At 45.3% G+C, this 22,606-nt stretch overlaps 1 protein-coding gene across 3 annotated transcripts in view; it reads right to left on the minus strand.

The window, feature by feature from the left end:
- The window catches only part of EXT2 (exostosin glycosyltransferase 2), a 138,168-nt gene that overhangs the window by 41,118 nt on the left and 74,444 nt on the right, over positions 1 to 22,606 (minus strand). For all 3 annotated transcript variants that reach the window (XM_020902961.2, XM_070473137.1, XM_070473138.1), the window contains exon 9: positions 9,547 to 9,736. In XM_020902961.2, the coding sequence (XP_020758620.2) occupies positions 9,547 to 9,736 (190 nt within the window). The remainder of the gene's footprint in view (positions 1 to 9,546; positions 9,737 to 22,606) is intronic.

Below are 22,606 nucleotides of genomic sequence, written 5' to 3' on the forward strand. Positions count from 1 at the left end.
CTCTTCTAACTTTGAAAAGATAAACTGGTGAAAGCCGTGTCTCACAAATAAGACAGAAGCATCAACTCAAAGCTGTGACTCTCATGAAATCCACAAGCACAGGGCTTCCCTGGCGGCTCAGTGGTAAAGAATCAGCCTGCCAACGCAGGAGATGTGGGTTCAGTCCCCGATCCAGGAAGATCCCAATGCCACAGAGCAACTAAGCCCACGTGCCACAACTACTGAGCTGGGGTTCTAGGGCCCGGGAGCCCCAACTACTGAGCTCACGTGCTGTGACGACTGAAGTCCTGTGCACCCTAGAGCCCACGCTCGTAAACAAGAGAAGCCGCTAGAAGGAGAAGCCCTCGCGCTGCAGCTAGAGAGGAGCCCCCGCTCTCCGCAACTGGAGAAAAAGGCCGTATAGCAATGGAGATCCAGCACAGCCAAAAATAAATAAATAAGATTATGGGGGAAGAAAACCCATAGGCACAACTATAGGAGGACATTCTTAAAGATGAATATATATTATAAATATTTCTCTTCTCTCTATATCCTTACAACACTACTGATGCTTAATGTTGTCTTAACCAGAATCCACAAACAGACTCCAACTCACAACTGAGAGGCAGAGGGGGGCCAAACGACTTGACGAAGGTCACAGGGACAGGCCAGGAGGAGGCATGGGCTCTGCCTGCCTCATTCTCAGGTCCAAGGTTTGAACACCAGGACTCGACCACCCGACCACCTCTGCATAACCCTTCCAGGTATGTACACCCAGCTCCAAACTTGCCTGCAGCCCCTCTGGGAAACATACATGCTGAAAGAAAATGAGAGTGCCCATTTCCATCACCAACGGTTCCCAGGGCTGCCAAAGCTACCCTCACAAAACCACGGCCCTGGATGAGTTCTAACTTAGCACCTCACCCCTCAACAGCCACTCTCTCCTGACTCACTGGGTTTGGTTTCTCATCGTGACCAATTTACAGAGTAAATATCCAATTTCCAGGTCTGATTACAAGGGATTTTCTGGTATACTGAAGGCACAGGAACTTGTGACTCGCCTTCCATTTTTCTCATTCTGCTTTGAAGCCATTCAACCTCAGGTTCCTCATTTTAAAGTGCTGCATTTAGCACAGCATGAAGTTAACACTTCTTTGGTACAGGACCCATGTCCACAGACCTCAGGGTTCTTTACAGAGGGCAGTTTGTTCTTCATGCAACATTTGTCAGATGAGAATAGAAAAGGTATCATATTGCTTCCAGAAGCCCAACACATAATTGTGGGATGGTCTAGCTTTGTGAGTCTTGAAGCCCCAAAATGTCTTTAGCCACTCCAAAGTCACCATACAGAAGGAGAAGTGTGACAGAGGGAAAATCAGGAGGAAAAAAGGTTGCCCTAAGAGATGTCAGATAAAATATCTTACTTCTGCATAATTTACAATATGTCCACGTAAAACAGCGTTGGGGTGCTCCTAGGTTCTTGGAAGAGGCCTGCAAAAGTGAGAGGCCCTGTAATAAAGGAAGATATTCCTTTATATATATATATATATATATACACACACACATATATATATATGAAGAAGATATTCCTTAAGTTCTAAGTAAGCCGAGAGCCTAAAACACCTGGTGGCTCAGATTGTGAAGAGTTTTCCTGCAATGCAGGAGACCCAGGTTCGATCCCTGGGTTGGAAAGATCCCATGGAGAAGGGAATGGCTACCCATTCCAGTATTCTTGACTGGAGAATTCCATGGACAGAGGAGCCTAACAGGCTATAGACCATGGGGTCACAAAAAGTCAGACACAACTGAGCAACTAACACTTTCAGAGCCTGAAAAAGCTTAGGGCCTAAAAATGTGTTCAACTCCAAAAAAAGCATATTTGGGAAAGGACTGGAGACCAAGGAAACGATCCAATGGGTCAGTGCCTTTTAATCAATGATCAACCTGGTCCAGAATGACATAATCAAAAAATATCTTCAGAATAAATGGATAGGCACAGGACTAAGAGATTGGAGACCTGAGTTCTGCATTACCCATGGGGTTCTTAGGCAGGTCCCTTCTCAGGGTAAGAATAAGTGGAGAGAGGAGGGAACCTCCATTAAGCAACCAGTATATGCCAGATACTTTATTTTATAGCTGCACTGTCATTCATCCTCCTGACAACTCTATGGAGCAGAAATTATTTACAAAGTAGGATTCACAAAGCTCAGAGAGGTTAAGTACATTGGCTGGGGTTAGGGCTAAATGATACAGCTAGTATTTGAATCTAAGTCTGTTTAGCATCAAAGACCAAATAGGACCTGCACCATTTATTGCAGCTTGAAAATGTCATGTTTCTCTGGATCTGGAACAAAAACAATCATCCTTATTCTTCTCTGCTTCCCATTCGCTCTTCCAGTTAAATAAAAGAAATCCCTGTCATAAATCCAAATCCTTAGAAAACATGAATAAATTGTAATACCTAAAAGTGAAGGAAGTTATAGCTCTAACTAGATCAGTGGTTATCTTTAGATCAGTGGTTCTCAAATTTTTTGGTGTCGGGATTCCTTTGTGCTATTAAAAACTGTTGAGATCCCCAAAGAGGTTTTATTTATGTGGGACACACACACACACACACACAATTTATTATATTCTGAATGAAAACCAAGGAAACTTTAAAACCCCAGGACACACGAGCACACACTCCATCAGCCAGTAGAGCGGTGATGTCATCCCATGTCGGGCAGGCCCTGGAAAACCCCACTATGCACATGTGAAAAATATAAGCGTGGGAAAGCAGGGTGACTCAGCATTCTCATAGAAAGAATTTCAACCTCACCAGCCCTGTGAAGGACCTCAGGGAAGCTCAGCAGTCCCCGGACTGCACTCTGAGAACCTCTGTACGAGACCTTGTATTTAGATTTGGGTACTGCAATAGAGCTGTCCAGCATGGCTCAGATGATAAAGAATCTGCTTGCAATGCAGGACACCAGGGTTCAATCCCTGGATCGCAAAGATTCCCTGGAGAAGGGAATGGCAACCCACTCTGGCATTCTTGCCTGGGGAATTCCATGGACAGAGGAGCCTGGAGGACTAGTCTGTGGGGTTGCAAAGAGTCAGACACAACTGAGCGACCAGCACACAAACGCTTACAACAGAAGTACCAACAAACTGGGAGATATGAAGAGTTGATGAGGATAGTGCAGGTACTTGAATCCAGGATCTCTTTAAACTGAGTATGCCAGCTGTTACGCACTGCCTCTCAGCTTCAAATTCACCCTTCACTGCCCTGTGGGTGATAGGCAGCCGACCCCATCACCAATTCCCCTTTGCCCGCTGACACGACATTAAGCCTTATTAGTAAAGGGCGCTGGAGGGACGCTGGGAGGTAAGGGACTTCGCTTCCTGGTTCAGGGGTGCCTTTTTTACTTGCTCCTTTGGTACCTGACCAGCAGACAGGCAGAAGCACCCCTCTCAGCACGTTAAGTGACAGCCCCAAGGGAGGATTCCTAGCAGGTTCTACAGACACCCCAACAGGCTCCCTAAGGAGTCTGACAGCTCCTCTGCCGGCAGTTTCCTGGCAAGTACTGTGATACCTTCAGCAGCAACTCAGCTGAGGTTCTGCCCTCAGGTGGTTCCGAGTGAACTGAAGCCCCCGCCAGTACCCAACTGAGTCCAATAACACCCCCGGATGGCTTCCTGTTGAATTCCGTGGGTATCCAAAGGGGCTGCTAGTTTCCTGTTTGCTAGTCTTAGCCTGTGGCACCTGAGCAGCCTCACCATGCAGTGGGTCTGAATCCTAGACCAAGCCTGGGGAGGTGCTCTCAATCCCCAAGATGATTTTCTATAATCCTGGGAGCTCTTTTCACCCTTTAGTCACCAATCTCCTAGTCCTAGTTAACAGTTCCGAGTTAATACTTGAACATTTCCTGTTCAAGTTGCTGTGTGGTTTCTGTCTCCCACCTGAATCTTGACTAACACACTAGGACTATCAGAAGGGTTGTCAGATGAAAAGGGGAATTGTTCTCTATGGCTTCTGAAGCTAGAACCATGACCAATGCCTGGGTGAAAGTTACAGGGAAACTGATTCAGACTCAAAATAGGCAAGAATGCTCTAATGAAATGAAATGCCTTCAGCAATACTATGTGCCCTTCTACTTGAAATGTACTAACTTCAGGGACCAAACAAGATACCTGTGAGGACTATATGGACAGTAACATTTCACAGAGAGATCAGTCTTTGAAAGAGCTTCAAATCTCAGGTGCCTGCACTCCTTATCAGCCATGTGATCTTGAACAAATCAGTGACTTTGTACCTGTTTCTCTGACTATGAAGATGGGATAGTAACACCATCTTCACCTGTGGCAAGGCGTGAGGAGGAACAGGAACGCGTTCAGCAGCGCAGTGCCCGGCATGTGGCAGACTCCCACCGAATGTGAGCTGTGCTTTCCCTTGTAAGTCTGTGCCTATTTACAGACCAAAGATGTTTTTGAACCCTAAGGAGTGGTGGCAAAGTGGCACATGTTAGATCTCATACATTACTCTGACAATCTAGTGGTATGTCCTCAGCTTTTATCTTCAAAGTTCACTTTGAGCCCAAAAGAAACCCTGCCATTCATCCTCTAGAACTGAAAAAACCTAACTTGCCAATGGAACAAAGAAACATGGAACTCTTGCCAAGGAAATTTCACAAGGCAACAAACAGCCCCTCTTTCTGCAATACAGAAAGAGGCTAGAAAATAGGTTAGCTGCTTGTGTGACGTGTAGACGTTCCTCTACCCTGGATGAGAGGGACTCTCACCCAGCGAGTGTGCACAACACGTTCAACAGAGAGTTTTCCAATTCTTTGCCTATGTGTAGCCAGAAAATTACTCAAGACGTCTGTAAACAACCTTCCTCGATAAGGTCTTTGATAGGGAAGTTTTAGCAAGTGAGGACAGCCAAATGGGCACAGATGGAAATGTTGAATGAATTGTGGCTTTCTTGGAAAGGTGATTATCTTTTCCTGTTCTGAGTTGAACCTGGAGAGTCAAAGGCAGCTTTGGTAAAAGAAGTCTCCATCTCAACGGTCCAGCTCTCTATGAACCATCGTGACCACAAGGAAGGACTCCAAGTAGAACTCCCAGTTTCTTGTTTTCACAGTTTCAAATACAACAGGCCTCTAAGGAGGGGACCCAACTTTCTTGGGCTTTTGTATCCCTTCTGTGGAACATCGGAACAAGAAGGTGGCTAGCCAAAGAAGCATTATAATTACTCCCTGCCTTAAAGCAGATAATTCTGATATAGGATTTTGATACAGTTTGAAAAAAAAAAATAGGACAGGAATACAAGGTAGGAAAGAAAAACACAGGTGAGAAAGAACAGAAGACTTGTATTTTTCTTTCCATTAATATTTTCAAAAGAGTAAGGTTTATTTGTATGCCTCTCTTCGAGCCCCTGATAAGAACCTGGTTGATCTGCATAATCTCAAATCAGAGATCTGACAAAGCATGATTTCCTTGCTGCTAAACAGCAATCTGAATAGATACAGTGGGCCTCGGGGCACAGAGCATGAGCTTTGGATCCAGAGAGACCTGTGTTCATTTCTGTAGATCTCTGATGTGTGTGTGTTAGTCATTGAGTCGTGTCCAACTCTGTGTGACGCTATGGGCTGTAGACTACCAGGCTCCTCTGTCCATGGAATTCTCTAGGCAAGACTACTAGAGTCGGTTGCCATGCACTTCTCCAGGGGATCTTCGGAACCCAGAGATTGAACCTGGGTCTTTGCATTGCAGGCAGATTCTTTACTGTTTGAGCCACCAGGAAGCCCTAGGGGAAATTACTCAGTTAATCTGAGTTTCACTTTTGTAAATGGGGATAATATCAGCTTCTTTACAGGTTTGTTATAAGCACTAGAGATAACAGGTGTAAAGCACTTAGCACAGTTCCCATTCCTTGGATATAAAAGGTACATAATACATGTTATAACAACACTGTATCATTCTCATTTTCACTACTGTGCGTAGTGGTTCAGTCGTGTCCGACTCTTTGCAGTCCTTTGGACTGTAGCCCGCCAGGCTCCTCTGTCCATGAGATTTTTCAGGAAAGAATGTGGGACTAGGTTGCTATTTTCTTCCTCCAGGAGATCTTCCTTACCCAGGCATCTTCACAAATGGATTCTTGTAAAGTCTTACAAACTTCACTTTGCCTCTGACATTTTGGAGAGGTGTAGACAGAAGAATATGTGGTGACTCCTTAGGATGCAGGAGGAAACAGTATCACAGCTAGAAACCTTCAGTGTTCTTACACCACTGCTTGGCCTAGATGGGGTCTTTTTCCTTACTCCTTTAAATTATAAATGGAACTGCATGAATTGTAGCTTGTGTCTCATCCTGCAAATCTGTAGCTGGCAAAACAGAAATGTCACCTTCCATTCACACAAAGTAGTCTGAAAAATAAGATTTCTCAAAAACATTGCCAAGCTTATGAAAAACAAACAGCTGAGCCAACTGACCTGATAACTTTACAGTTTTGAGCTTCAGTCCAACTTGAAGGAGAAAAAGAACTCCTTGTGCTAAGGATTTTTTTAAAATGTGTATTGATTAACAGTTTTCTCCAAGTTGGATGCCAGAAACCATGTGAGCAAGGAGAACTCTCCAACTTGGCAAAGGTACTATGAAATGTTCAGGTTGTCTGACGATGACCCCAAGTCCACCCTGGGAATCACTGGCACACACAACCACAGATTCACAGACTCAACCATCTGGTTATCTCTGTACAAATCTCAAGCTCCCTCCAGAAGTCCTCAACCAGCCTGGGGAACAGAAGGTCCCTAGACCCTCACTCCCCACAGTCCCAGAACTGAGCTTGAAGGAAGGGCGCTCCTGCTTCTGCCTCTCGATTGCCTCCATCCCGACAGACGGCTCTGAAACGCTCAGCCAATCCCATCCTGCCTATTAAGAACTGTGGAAGTAGCAATTCGAAGCTGGGGTGGCCATAGGGGAGTTCCCTGAGATCAATTTAAATTTAAAAACTGAAATCAGTTAAAACAGAAGGCTGCGTTAAACCTATCTGAAATGTACGATGTATCAGCTTCCTTCAGGCTGAGGCCAGGGGCCAAGCCTAACAACCTCCATATCCATCAAGCCGGGAAACTGAAAAGCTGGGGTCGGAGGAGGGCAGTGGCTTGCCTTTTCGTCTGACAGAGCTCAAAACCAACGTGACGAAAGCTCGCTGGAAATTTCTATTGCCTAGTCTAAGTATTTACTTAAACTTCAAACCCAGCAATTTAGACTTAAATGTAACCAAAAAGAAAATACTATTTGGTTGGGTTGGAGAGTGAAAAAAAAAAAAAAAAACTGGAGGGGAGGGATTTCTGCCTACACTAATCCTCCCAGCAGCAGACATGTTAACCACAATATTTATTTTAGTAAATGTAGAGAAAGCGAAAAACATCACTTTTGCCTCTAACATTTCAAAGCCTTGGACTTGTCTTTTAAAAAATATATATGTTACTAATGCCGTACATGAAAAATCAGATGCCTCTGCTGGCACGAGGGCCAGAGCTGACAGCCCCATTTACCGACTGAACAAACACCCCACAGAAGATTAAACACGGTTCATGTTCTCCCCCAAACCACCACCGCGCCAGAGCCAGAGCCCTGGCCTCAAAACCACTGTTAGAAAAAGAGCTGGTCCAGCCCCTGAGTGTGTCAAAGTTTGGGTCTCATCAGCTGAGGGCTCTCTTTCCTCTCCAGAGCCAAAATATTTAAAAAATAAACTACACTCTTGGTCATGACATTCAGCACTACACTTTGGTAGGGTGTACCAAAAATTAAAACTGAACACCCAACTCCAGAACCTACGTGTGTCCTATTGCTTTTAGTGATGGCAATGTAGGCAAGGACCTTAGACCAAGAAGGAAGAAAACGATTTCTCTTTTCTCACAGTTTGCAGTGATACTTGCCCCAAAGAAGTGTCTCAAAGCCACATTAAATAAGTCACCTTATGCCCAAAGTGGCTAACCGGGTTTCTAAGGAGAAGTCTCCTCTGCATTTAGCACCAGCGCTGCCTGTGTGGGTAGGAGGGTGGGGTGCAGCCGGGAGGCTCCTGCTCTGGAAGCTGGTGGCCTTGGCGTGCAGGGGGGCGACTGCAGATACGACACACAGCTGTTCCAGCTCCAACAAGGGACACGCAGCCTTCCTTCTGAAACACAACCCATCCCTTTATGGAAGAAGACACGGATGAGCAACGCAGTGCCTCCGATCCACCTCACTCTGGGTGGACCTGGGCTTCTGATGACCCTCCCTGCTGTCCGCTTCTGTCCCCTCAGCCTCCTCCTCCTCCCCCTTCCCGTCAGTCTCGTCCTCTCTCCTTCTGAGAAGATGCCAACATCCTCTTTTTTCTCCTACCCCTTTCTGTCCCCTTTATTGAGAATCAAACAAACAAAACAAAAATCCAAGAATGTCGGCACAAAAGCATGATAATAACAACAATAATAAACACAGTGAGCTTCAGGGTGTACTATTGGCTTTCATGTAAAATAGCTACTTTGTTTACTAAACTGTGGCTCCCCAATCTAAAAAGCAAGTATTGATGCAGAGAACAAAAGTCCCACCAAGGAAAAAATTTTTAAAGTCTCAAGAGGGCATTTAAATCCTGATTTGCCTCACAGACAGAAGTACATTCTTCTCCCAGCCTAGACTATGGATCTCTGGGGTTTCCAAGGTTGACTATCCCGACTTCAGGATAACCAATTAAATGGGAACAGCCATAAAAAGTGCAGATACTACTGTCAGGCAATAAACTAGACCTTATCAGTGATAGTGGTGCACATTACAAACTTCAAACTCATTCCTTGCTCTAATCCATCAGAAACTTCCTGGCTTTAATAGGCTATAAAGGGCAGGGGCTTTGAAGTCCCTGGGATTAGGATCCATAATAGACGGACTGAATGAGAAACGAAATGCAGGTGGAACGTACATTATGCGTCTTGAATTAAAAACAAATCCAATGAATCAAACAGGCTCAGCCCGAGCTGCCAGTCAGCAGATTATAGGGCTGGCCAAGGCGAGGGACAGAGTGATTAAGGATGAGCTGGTGGGAACTTCCAGCGAGGGCTCACTTTAAGGAGCTGATTCAAGCCTGGGAGGGCGCGCTTTGCTGACTTTGCCCATCAGAGGTGAGGCCATCCTTTTTGAAGAAGAGCACAGTATCAGAGCCGAGATAAGGAAGGAGAAAACTAATGCCTTTTAAACTGACTTTTCATGTAAACAAATCAGCTGAGAGGGCTGAGGGAAGCTAAGATCTGTTTTCGCAAGGCTGATGGCCTTTGATCCTATTGATTCCTAAGCCCTCAAACACTTGCGGCTACAGAGCATGCCGTGGGCTTAGAGTTAAACGGGCCACCCTAGAACAAGAACAGGATGACTGAGAGGACCAGGGTCACGCTGCCTCAGGAATGGCGCTGCTGTTGACAAAGCAGGAAAGTTCATTTAAGACAAAGGCTGCAAATCATTTGTCTATCCAAAAAAACTTGATCCCACTGAGATGAACATGAACGTCCAAACCGGGCCTTTCCAGACACACTGTCTCTCCACTCTTCTTACCTTCAGGAGGGTTTTTATTCTGATTGTTCCAGACGACCAGTAACTTGGAGAGGCTGGGCACCTTGGACACTTCAGTGATGACCCGGAAGAGGCTCTCCACTCGGTCGTAGGTGAGGACGATGGCTGTGAAACCTTGAGATTGCGGGGGGATGAGGGGGAGGAAGAGAGGGTTGCTCACACTGCTCCACTTCTGCAAGAGAACAGATTAATGTGGGTCAGAGAAGGATCTAGTAACAATGGTGCTGGTCTCTTTCTCAGCGTCACCAATAAACCTGAACATGGGAGACTCGATCGCTCTTACTAGGACCAATCCAAGAGGCAACTGTCCAAAGTTTTCCCCACCTCAAAATCTGCACTGATGATCTTTAACTGAGTTTGGCCCTGATACCCTTAAAAAAAGGAGCAGAGAATTTTTGCAGCTAAGAGGAGATGTCTAGTTAAACATGACAGATTTAAACACATGCATTTATCTCCATTCTCTCCCCAAACCCACTAAAATGGCAATTAATAAATATAAAATATAAATCTACCCAGACAATGAAATGGGAACAGAGACAGCAGCTGATGAGCAGCATCAACATGCTTCTGAAAAGACTGAAAAGGGCTGGAGAAGTGGTGACAGGGCAGAAGGGTGAGAGCTGCAACCCAAGTGCTATAAAAGGGGTGGCGGGGCAACAGGGCAAGCAAGTCCCAACTGTTAGCTACACAATGGCCCAGGGATTGTGCTCGCTGGGACCTCATGAGGTAAGAGGAGAAGGGTGAACATAGTTAAAATATGTGTAAGGAGCAGTGACAGACTCAGGGCATAAGTGTTCCCATCATGTGCCCACTCAGAAAACTACTCTTCTTCCTTACCCAAGCTACTGAAGGGAGATTGATTCTCTGAGAAAACTAAAGCTCTAGACATGGAAACATAGGTACTGAAAAGAGAGAAATGCAGTTAGAGCCTATACTTTGAATGATGAGCTCTACAGCTTCTTCCCCCTCTAGCGACCCAAACATTAGCAGCCATGTGGTTACTTGCCACTCCATGACCTGACAGAGAAGCCCCATCGCCTTACAGTGAGGCCCCACCACCTCACAGTGAGTACCCACCACCCTACAGCGAGGCCCCCCTCTCACAGTGAGGCCCCACCGCCCTACAGCGAGGTCCCCCTCTCACAGCAAGGCCCCCCTCTCACAGCGAGGCCCCACCACCTCACAGCGAGGACCTATCACCTCACAGCGAGGACCCACCACCCTACAGTGAGGCCCCACCGCCCCACAGCGAGGCCCCACCATCTCAGAGCGAGGCCCCACCACCTCACAGCGAGGACCCACCACCTCACAGCGAGGACCCACCACCCTACAGCGAGGCCCCACCGCCTCACAGCGAGGCCCCACCGCCCCACAGCGAGGCCCCACCGCCCAACAGCGAGGCCCCACCGCCCAACAGCGAGGCCCCACCGCCCCACAGCGAGGCCCCACCATCTTACAGCGAGGCCCCACCGCCCCACAGCGAGGCCCCACCGCCCTACAGCGAGGCCCCACCACCTCACAGCGAGGCCCCACCACCTCACAGCGAGGCCCCACCAATTTACAGTGAGGCCCCACCACCTCACATCGAGGCCCCACCACCCTACAGCGAGGCTCCACCACCTCACAGCAAGGCCCCACCACCTCACATTGAGGACCCACCACCCTACAGTGAGGCCCCACCACCTCAGAGCGAGGACCCATCACCTCACAGTGAGGCCCCACCACCTCACAGCGAGGCCCCAACAATTTACAGCGAGGCCCCAACAATTTACAGCAAGGCCCCACCACCTTACAGTGAAGCCCTCTGGGTAACAAGCTTCTCTTAAACAAAAAACTTTTGATCAACTTTTTAGAGCTTCCACAGATCCTAGAATCAAGACATTTCAAGAACATCTTCAGCACGAACAATAGAAAACAAACAAAAAGAAAAACAAGAAGTCAGAGAAAACAGAGACAACAGAAGAAGCAGAGGGGTGGTGGTTTAGTTGCTCAGTCGTGTCCGACTCTTTGCGACCCCATGGGCTATATAGTCCATGGAATTCTCCAGGCCAGGATACTGGAGTGGGTAACCTTTCCCTTCTCCAGGGGATCTTCCCAACCCAGGGGTCGATGCCTTCCGCATTGCAGGCAGATTCTTTACCAGCTGAGCCACGAGGGAAGCCCAATAATTCATGTACTAAACAATGCACCCATTTAAGGTACACAATGGGCTCTGGTATATTACATTGTTAAATTTTAAAAACTGGTAAACTATAACATGAAATCTGCCATTTCAAACATCTTTAAGTGTACAATTCAGTGGCATGAATTACATTTACATTCATAAGCTTTTACATGAAAAGCTTAACTTCAGGACCTAACTTCAGCTTCACCAGGAGGAGGCTGAATATGAAATGGCCTGTTATTCTGGCTGCTCACGCTCCTTAGTCTTTTCATACTCTGGGATTTTCAAGGTTTCCCCCATCAACCTCATCCACATCACTGATGGACACCCATCAACCATGTATATGACAACAGCTGTTTGCCAGATGTAACAGTGTGGGACAGGAAAGGCACACAAACACATGGAATACACATGGGTGGGAACTCAAGGAGACTGAATGGGATTCCTGGAGTCCTAATGTCATCAGGATATTAATGCCAAAATGTCCACAACAGGCCATAATTAAGATTTCACAACCAAGAGACACAACAGGAAGGACTGTCTTCCTAAGGCTGACTTTTTGTTTCCACAATATCATACTTGGGCATTAAGCCATGGTCTTAGGAAGATGCCTGGATCTTGGTGTTTCTACCCTGCATCTGACCACCTTTGCAGGAATACCTTTTCATTTTCTACTCCTATTTTATTCGTCACAGTTTCCTGACTTGTGTGGAAACGGAAGTCAGGAAGTAGCCCTGTGCGTTAAGTCACAGTTAATCCCCGAGGTTCGTGGTCTCTCTGCCCTCACCAACCCAGCCCACTCATCAACCCCTCCCAACACAAAACTCGTGTGCTTGGAAATTACCATTTTAAATGGAAAAGAAAAAAAAGTTTTTAAAGAAGTATGTAAAATAATTTAATATGTGATATCAAAATAGTCAAGATTTACTAAGTACTTTGGTTTCCCTGATAGTTCAGCTGGTAAAGAATCTGCTTGCAATGCAGGAGACGCCGGTTCGATCCCTGGGTCAGGAAGATCTGCTGGAGGAGGGATAGGCTACCCACTCCAGTATTCTTGGGCTTTCCTTGTGGCTCAGCTGGTAAAGAATCTGCCTGAAATGTGGAAGACCTGGGTTCGATCCCTGCATTGGGAAGATCCCCTGGAGAAGGGAAAGGCTACCTACTCCAGTATTCTGGCCTGGAGAATTCCATGGACTGTATGGTCCATGGGGTCGCAAAGAGCTGGACACGACTGAGCAGCTTTCACTGTGAGGCACTGTGCTTTATATATATTATCTCATTTGCGCCTCATGACAACCCCAAAATAGATGGCTACCACTCTCATTTTACGAATGATGAAACTGTGGGATTAGAAATAGTGAATGATGTCTAATCATTTGCTTTACCAGTCCAGAAAGGAAAGAAGAAATAGTGAACGATGTTCATGGTCATATAACCTATACATGACAGAGCGGGAAAGCGCCCAGGCTGTCTGACTCCAGAATACCAGGATGTGGTGTTTCATGGCCCTTCCCCAGGTTGAGGTAAGCATCACCATTTACATACTCTGGAAACTGGAACTGTGGGAAACTCCAGAGCTTATTACTTCTAGCTCTTCTCTGAGACAGAAACGCTGAAGGTTTTCTTGATTCTTGATGATCAAATCTGGGCCAATAAGTAAGAGACCACCTAAACACTATGATTTCAGAGGGTACAAGGAATAAAAACATACCAAATACATAACACTGACACAAAGGGAGCACATAAATTTAAAAAGGTAAATATACCTCTAACACAGGAGGAAAAACTATTAAACCTCCAACAAAATGAGGTCTGTTCTTCAGAAGTGGGGAATGCCAGCACACTTGCATGCCTCTATGACATTGAAAGGAGGGGAAAAATTCCCTGAGAGATGCAAAGCATGGTTTCAGAAAATGAATCCCTTGGAATTTAAACCCCCCAAAAGGCATCGCAGCTCTGGTTTCACAGCGCTGCCAGGAGAAGAAAAACAAGTCTCTGGCAAGACAATAGATCCTGTCTCATCCCGTATGCCAGCTCCCTTTGGGAAGCGGATGGTTATGGGATGCGGGAGGAGACGAAGGGTGGGTAGGAAATGGACAGTAACTTGTCTCGGCTCTCAACTTTTCCACACCGCTCACTTGCATGCCAAACAGGGCTTGAATACTGGAGAAGCAGAAACGGCAGCATACTGAGGGAGACAGGGCACATAAAGGAGCGTAACAAGCTCTGAAATCTTGCCAACACTTTCCCACGAAACACAGGCATTGAGATGAACACGGAGACAACACAGAAACTGCTGAGCATGAATTTACTGTGTTACAAGCTTGACACTTTACTGTAGGATACGCCATCAACACTGATGCAAATGACTTCAAAAAAGTGAGTCAGCACATTTGAGGTCAGTTTTAGAATCACACGTCCTTAATCAGAACCTAGGTTCTTCGCTTACCAGCTCTGTGACCTGGGCAAAGCACTTAACCTCTCTTGCACCTCAGTTTCTGAACCTACAAGCTCACGGTAAAACTACAACTGTTCTAGGTGCAAGTACAAGTGTTCGCCGTTCAGTTGTGTCAGACTCTTTGTGACGCCATGGACACCAGGCTCCTCTGTCCATGGGATTTCCCAGGCAAGAATACTGGAGTGGGTAGCCATTCCCTTCTCCAAGGGCTATTCCCGACCCAGGAATCGAACCCGGGTCTTCTGCACTGCAGGCAGATTCTTTACCACTGAGCCATGAGGGAAACTCTTTTCTAGGTAGTGTTACTTAACACAATAATTAAATTATTAACATGTCTTACTTATTATTTCTTAACAATCTAGATGTTAATAACAGTAACAAGGTAATAAATGTAAAGTACCTGACACATACAAACATTTGACAAAGGAAGCCAACAGATGGTCTTGTGGGGATAGGAATTTCCCCGGGATTCACTTTCTGCAGGTCTCAAAAGCAGGGTGAGAGGTGGCTAAGTGATCATGAGGTATCTTTCTGCCACTAGGATTTTAAATGAATCCCTTCTTCCTCTCTACCTTTACCTCCCCATGCTCTGGGGTCCTGGTTTACCTGGATTCTTCTTCCTCTCCAAATACACTGTTTTTATTTTCATAATTTTCTCTTTTCTGTCCTATTCATTATATTTTAAGTATCTTGAAAGCTTCATGAAAACCAGAGTCGTAACTGCTATTAACACCCAGCATTTAGCACAGTGCTTGGTGTGACTCAACAAAAACTTGCTTAAAAATGACTAAGCCCAAATGGTGTTCTTTCTGTCCTCTGTGCATGGGTGTGAACAGCTAATGTACATTCAAATGAGTGGCATCAAAGCTCTGAAATGGTTTCCAACTTAGTTCATTCATTTAAAATACTCATCCACAATCTTATCATGCTAAGTATTCTGAAGAAGTGTAGGGTTAAGATATTTAACAGACAGTGTGAATCTGGACACTGCCATTTACTGTGGCGTGGAAAGCCTCTTCCGTGAATCTTAGTTTCCTCACCTGTAAAATGCAGAGCCTGACAGTACCTACCTCCAGATTATGCACGTGAGCACTTAGCCCAGGGCTCAACACAGAGCTCCAGGGATGGTGAAAGCGAAAGTCACTCAGTCGTGTCTGACTCTTTGTGACTGCATGGACTATACAGTCCATGGAATTCTCCAGGCCAGAATACTGGAGTGGGTAGCCGTTCCCTTCTCCAGGGATCGGACCCAGGTCTCTCGCATTGCGGGCATATTCTTTACCAGCTGAGCTACCAGGGAAGCCCAAGAATACTGGAGTGGGTAGCCTATCCCTTCTCCAGGGGATCTTCCTGATCCAGGAATTGAACCGGGGTCTCCTGCATTGTAGGCGGATTCTTTACCAACTGAGCTACCAGGGAAACTAGGAACAGTAGTTGAAAGCAAACACAAAAAACTAGCTCACTCCAATTCATATTCTCGTCTGCCAAAACAACAGTATTAGGAGCTCAGCATTCATTCCATCAGTATGATTTTTGGAGCTCATTCATTCAGTCAACATTTCCTGAGCATAAACTATAAGCCAAGAATAGGGTTAAAGACACAAAGACAAATTCCTTCTCCTCAAACAGTTCATAATCTGGTAGGGAAGACAGCTAGGTAAAAAGACAAATTATAACACAAACAACAAGTACTAAAACAAGGTCCTCAAGTCCTGAGGGCCCAGGAGGATCCATAGAGTCACCTCCATCTTCCTGGAGGAGGTGAGGAGGGGATGGAGCTAATCAAACAGGCGCAGGGCAAACTGAGTGGTGAGCACTAAGACCTGCTTCCTCGCCTCCCAGGGGCAGACTCTGCCAGGGCCAAGGTTGGGAGAAGGGAGGCAGGGAAGCACAGACAAGGGGCCTCAGAGACAGGCAGGCTAAAGCCACATCATGAAAAGCCCATGAGACAGAAGTTTCTTTTTAAGTCTCATCAATGGTTTTCTGTTGATTTGTTTTGAAGCTTTCTTGTCCACAGTATTGTTTTACTGGTAAATTAACACAGCTACCTTCAATGTTCCATCTCAAAAGGTCAGAAACAGAAAACGCTGATCTGCAGCTGGGCTTCTGCGCTGGGTGCCTCTCCATCCACAAACATGATTCCATTTGCCTTTGGAGCCCAGTGACGGCGAGGAGAAAGGTAGCTTTAATTGGGGTGCACGCCTTCACACAGACACTCCACTCCACTAGGGTAAGGTCAGCAGACCAACCCCCAGAGGAAAAAAAACTTACTAGAGAAGGACATTTCAAAAACAGCATTTAGTCACCTCTGAAATACCGTTAAGGACTGACCCCCTGCTGGTTGACCAAAGAGAGTGTCTACAGTCTGGGACCTCCTGACCCCACTTTCTGCAGGAAATCAAGCAAATTTAAACCTCCATAATTTACTCAAGACTCTGACTTCTGCCAGGGAAAAGGCAAACAGCGCTGGCAATTAACTCCGTGGCCTGATTAAATCTCCATCATGGCACGACGGGGCATGAAAGCAGGCACCCAGCAACAGAGGGGCCAGAGAAGGCAGAGCCCCACTACTGCAGCTGCAGCTCGGATCCGTGGTTCTTAAGAAACTTTCGGGTACGTTCAGTGACTCTTCACTCCAAGATGGGAGGCGATAACCAGAGGAGGAGTGTGTGCATCAGGTGTTGAGGCCAAATACCTCCTTCATCCAGCACTCACCCTCCCCCCACTCCTCACTCACAACAAACATTCTTCAGGGAAGCTGAGAAACCTAGACTGTTAACTTAATCCACGGCAGCCATGACAACTGTCACATCACCATGCTCACTTGCGAGAAGCTCTATCACATTGCTCATTCTGAAAAGCCCCGGTGAAGGAATTAACAGTGAACAGGCAAACCAGCGAGACAGAGTTGTGGGTTCAGGTGGCAGCATCTCTTGAGAGAGAAGCCTTGGGAGATCAGGCTTAAAGTCCACCACCAGCTCAAAGGGGTCTTCTCCTTCAAGCAAGGGATTCCAACTCAACTAACTAGGTGCGCCTTTGGCAGTCTCACACAGAGGAAGTCGTCTGGGCCTTCCTGCAATCCTGTTTTACTTCCTTAGTTGAAAGGTCATGGGAGTCCTATGTGAGCCTAACCAAAACCATCCTGGCCAAAGTTACTTACCATACAGAAAGTGGAGGAAGCTGGTGGGCAAACTGCCAGAGCCATTCTGAAAGGTTCTTGCTGGAATTACTGGAAGATTATAAAATACACATCCTGATATCAACAAAAGGACTCTCTCAACCTACATGAGGCAAAACCCGAACAGAAGGACTCAAGTTCAAAGCAGGATGATCCAAAATTTAATCCCTATTATAGCAGAGTTTTTTTTTTTTTAATGTCACTAGGTATAATGTCATGTGACAAGAAGAGAATTAAGCAAGTATTTGAGTCAACCCATATTTTATTTAAATGAAGGCATTTTGCCAGAGCAGAAAAGTGAGAAGTCAGAGGAGAAAGGAAGAGAAGAGAGGACAGGCTTGTTACACAGAAGCTTTCAAGCCCCTGGTTATGAGCAGCCTTACCTATCCCTACCTTGATCGAAAGGGCAGTTTTCATGGTTGTTTTGAAGTTATCAACCCTTACCTCAATGTGGTTTCAATTATGAATTACCAGACTAAAAGGGGGGGAAAAGCTTTGATTTATTCTTTTTTGCTCCAATTATGCATGATGTGTTTCCACTGAAGACTTTGAAAAGTATTTCATCATGCCTCTCATCCTGAAGTGGTCAAAGGGCAAAACCAAAAGGAGTTAACCCTTTCATTTTTGCCTCGAGGTTCAAACAGCCTCCCTATCAATGGACATACAGCAAGGCCTTTGAAGCAGAGAGGGCAATGAAAGGGTTAAGCATTAGCATCACATTACTAATGTGCATAAGGGTGGTGTCCCCTGTCCAAAATGGTGAGATGATATTTATGTTAATGGGTGCTGGGAGATCTGAAAGGGGCAATTCAGCGTGGCCCACGTTGCCTTACCCATTAACCTTCTGCGGCTTCTCTCTGCAGCACGGCACTGCCCTGGGCGTGCACTGACTTGGGAAGCTGGAGAATGGGAGACCTAAAGAACATGTGCCAGCAGGCTCTCTTCACAGTGAGAGGGAAAAGATTCAGTGACAAGTCTGAAGTCTGCTTGCTGCGTCTTTGCCTCATCCCACCCATAAAAAATAACCGACCATTCTGAAAAATAAGGAGAATGCTGATGGCTAAATCTCCCTGACTTGACATTAAACAGACACATGAGAGATGAAAATGGAAGGCAAGAAATCCCTTTCAGTGCTGTAGACACAACTAAGGAAGATAGGTAAATTATCAACTTAGAATTTCTACAATTTATTTACAGTAATGTCCTCACAAATCAGTTTTCTGTATGTTGGTGTTGGAATGAGTCTAACTACATCTGGGTGGACTGGAGTAAACAGGTACTGTGACTCTTTAACACCCAGAGAAACTGAGCCACTGAGACTAATGCAGGGTCACAGGAACAAGCCAGACCTTTTCACTGTTAGCCTCTTTTCCCTCTAGATGTGTTTAAGAGCTCCTTTTTCTTCAGTGCACTGCAGTTTCACTATGACTGTCCAGCTTGTGGTTTGCTGGTCTTCCTAGTTCTGAGGTCTACTATCATTCAACAGCTCTGGAAAATTGTCAGCTATTATTCTTTCAAAAAAAGGGACTCTTTTCCATTGTCTCTCTCTTCCTCCTGGAACTCTGATTAGACACATGTTGGACCTTGTCCCTTGTCCCTCCGTTCTCCACGTAACTTCAATTCTTTAATATTTTCTGTCTCTTTGGGCTGCATTCTGAACAATTTCTTTGAATCTAATCATCTGAAGTGTCATTCAATCTCTACGTCACGTCTAACTCTTTGCAACCCCACGGATTGCAGCATGCCAGGCCTCCCTGTCCTTCCTGTCTTCTGGAGCTTGCCCAAGCCTTGCAGCTGTGTTTCTGTTGGTTCTCGCTCATGATACTGCCTTATTTCTCTGCGGTATTGTGGGGGGTTTGTTTTGTTTTTTACAGTGAGCTGCTCATTTTCCACAGACACTTTAATTATTTGAAAGCTGGACTGAAGATGAGCTCCTTCAGAGAGGGTCTGTGTCTACTTCCACTGGTCCCTAACAACTCAGGGCCACCTTCGAGGAAATTCTCCTCTTGAGATTCCTTTGGACTATACCTGCAGTACGAACATGGACCACAAACCATGTGAAGCTGGCTTATGAATGCAGAGCTCAACGCCAGGGTCAATACAGACTTACTCTTCTTATTCCTTCACTGAAGAGGCTCTGTTAGCTTCCTGGCTTCACCCAGGAAGCTCCTGATAGATTCTCCAACTTGCACAGGCCACATGCTTTCTCTCCCGCCCCCTGCTCCCTACTTCAGACAGTTAACCAGGCTGGGAGCTCCACACGACCAAACTCCGCAAAATGTCTGCAGCAAGAGCTGGCTTTGGCTCCCACTCACCTCCCAGGACACCTAGCTTCACTTTTTTTAGGGTCAGCGAGTATCTCACTTTTAACCCAGCTTAGCAACAGGCTTTATCATACTTCATTCAGTACTCTTGTTGTCCAGTTGGGAAGGTCATTTAGCATACCTAATACACCAAGAAGCCAGTGACACAAGTCTTTCTATATTTATGCTAATAATCTAATTAGGTGCTATTGTGTTTCCTGTTTAATTTCAGGGCCAAGTCTCTGTGCAAGACAAAAACAATTACTGCAACAATACCATAACGTATTATAACAGATGGAATGACGGACTGAGAATCTCTGCGCCAGACAAGTCACCACACTTCTGCAGACCTCCATTTCCTCATGTGTGAAATAGGATGATGGAGAGGTAGATCTTAAAAATAAACAAGACTCCCCTTCTTCACCTGTAAGAATGGAGCTAACAGAATGCTACGTTGGGGATGCAAGGATTCAACAACAGAAAATACACAACAGAGCCTATCTGGCTACAAAACTATGCCCTCTGTAAATTTCAGTTTTGTTCTCCAGAGTCCCATCCAATTCTAGAATGTATGTTTCCACGTGATACAACATTACACTAGCAGCCTTATATCATACGACTTACAAAAATGCTCCCACATATGTTATTTCATTACTATCTCATAATAATCCTGTGAAATAAGTAATAGTTCATTTTACAGGTAAGGATAACAAATTTTAAAGAGATAAGAAAGCACAATGTCAGGCTCCTAAATGGTCTTAACTCCAGTTGATTCCAAAATGTCCTTTTCAGTGGCTTTGATTAGTAACTGGTAATCAGTCACTAACCACTACCTTATTTTTCTGGAACTATTATTACCCCCTAAACCCAGTCCTACAGATGAGCAAATCACTGTGAAGAGAACATTCAGTAAGTAACCTCAGTTTCCTGGGATCATCACCAGGAAAGGAGGGATTAAAGCTCGCAGTTCAGGCATTTCTGAACTATTGTTAGCTTTTTGGAAGCTTGCAGGTTAAACCCATCTGAATACCGCTCTAAAAATTCCGGTCACTATTGGAGTTTTAGCTACTTAACTTTTTTCTTTATATAGCACTGAAATTCACATTTGGCTCAATGCCTGCCCTTCTTCTATAAAGCCAAACTACTGTCAAGAAGAGCGGGAGGGTTGCTCCTGATTGCTTTTCAGGTAGGAGAGGAAAAAGTTGACATTTTATCCTCTTCTTGCTCGGAAAGGAAGCCAATCATTTATAAGAACCCTCATCTGACTGCGGCTTCCATCAGTGGGATGGAGAGAAGCCAGTTAAATGGCTCAACCTAAGCCGTAGTCAAAGAATCTGGATGAGAAAGAGAGGGTTCCATATGCTGATGCTTTTAATAATTCATGAGTTATATCAGTCTGCAAGTAATAAATTTCACTAAATACATCTGTGGTAAAATGGTTTAAGATACTGTCTAATCAATTAAATGGGTGAATACAATAAAGTAGGAGCAAATACAACATGTTGTTGATTTTACTGGTTCTTAACTTTGTATGTTAAAAATAACAGTTCAGCTGTTTGATAGCAAAAAACGTGGATTAGTCTTAAGACACAGTCTCCAAACTCACCATCCTCATCCCTGGATCTGTTACTTAATAAGTATACAGAAAACACTTAAAAAAAAAAAAAACTTCAGTGAAAAAGCTAGTAATTTCTCTGATTCAAGCAAACAGGCTGATCTATAATCCAAAGTGTTCAAGAATGCTAGTGGTGGCTCAAAGCATTACTTCTCATGAGAGGTGAAACAAATTTACAGTTTCATCTGGCTATCCCACACCTGAAACACTCAGTTTGAAAGACAGGCTCCTTCTCTGGCCTGGGCATAAAAATGTTTGCTGGCGGCCCACTGACTGCATTTCAGAGGTCAGCTATGGTATGAAGGAAGACATCACTAGCTTGGTAAACAGACACTCTTGGGAAAGATTAAGTTTGAGCTTGTGACTTCCAAGCTCAAAGAACCTACACAGTTATAACCAAGAAAATCAAAGCTTTTGTAAAGTTTTGAGCTGACAGGAGTATTAGTCAATACAAAGTGGAAAGAACAACCTCTAAAATGCAATCATTTCTTAACTTCTCCGGAATTCCAATAAGGTGTATGTTTTGTCTACTATGTTTTAGCTCTGCTTCCTCCTGGGCGAGAAGGGGGAGAGCATGAACCCACACAGGGCAGAAAGAACAGGCGAGGAAACAACAGTGGACAGGAGTTCAACATATCTGGGGAGGTGAAACAGACAGCGTCTCTTGCTGGACAACAGACAGAAATGTAGGATAAAATATAACAAAATTTTAAAAAAATATTCAGGGAACAGAAAGTTGCCAGGAACCCAAATCAATGAGCAAACTGCAAAGAGAGCTGATGGCACTGTGGTACCCCGGGGAGGCTGTCACTGGGCCTAGTGACGCAGGGTGTGGGTACTCATACCCACGCTGGATGAGGAACACAGCTTTGGGCACGGGGACAGAGGCAGCTGGCAGTGGGATTTACATACCAAGCCTGAACCCTTGAAGGCCTGTACAATCAGTAAAAAGGTGGTCCTGAAAGTCACTCCTAGAATGGGGACACACAGAAAATCATTTGTCCTTTTCAACCTGAGCTTGGACAAGGGATGCTGCCAATAGAGGCTAGCCCTCATACTGGTGTGGGGTTTAAATGGACCCTCAAAAAAAAAAATAATAAATGGACCCTCCCTCTGCCGTATGGAAACCTCTGACTGAGAAATTAATGTTAAAAAGTGATTTATCTTTGCAATACCTCCTGAAACATCTGGCAGAAGCCACAAAACAAGAACAAACTCTCTGGAGAAATACCTTCTTACCCCCAGGTGGCGAAGATTTCTATAGAAAACCTTACCAGAGATGAAACTCACATTCCAAAATTACAAAACATATAAGGAAATAATG

This window comes from Odocoileus virginianus, chromosome 10 (genome assembly GCF_023699985.2).
Source record: "Odocoileus virginianus isolate 20LAN1187 ecotype Illinois chromosome 10, Ovbor_1.2, whole genome shotgun sequence".
NCBI lineage: Eukaryota > Metazoa > Chordata > Mammalia > Artiodactyla > Cervidae > Odocoileus > Odocoileus virginianus.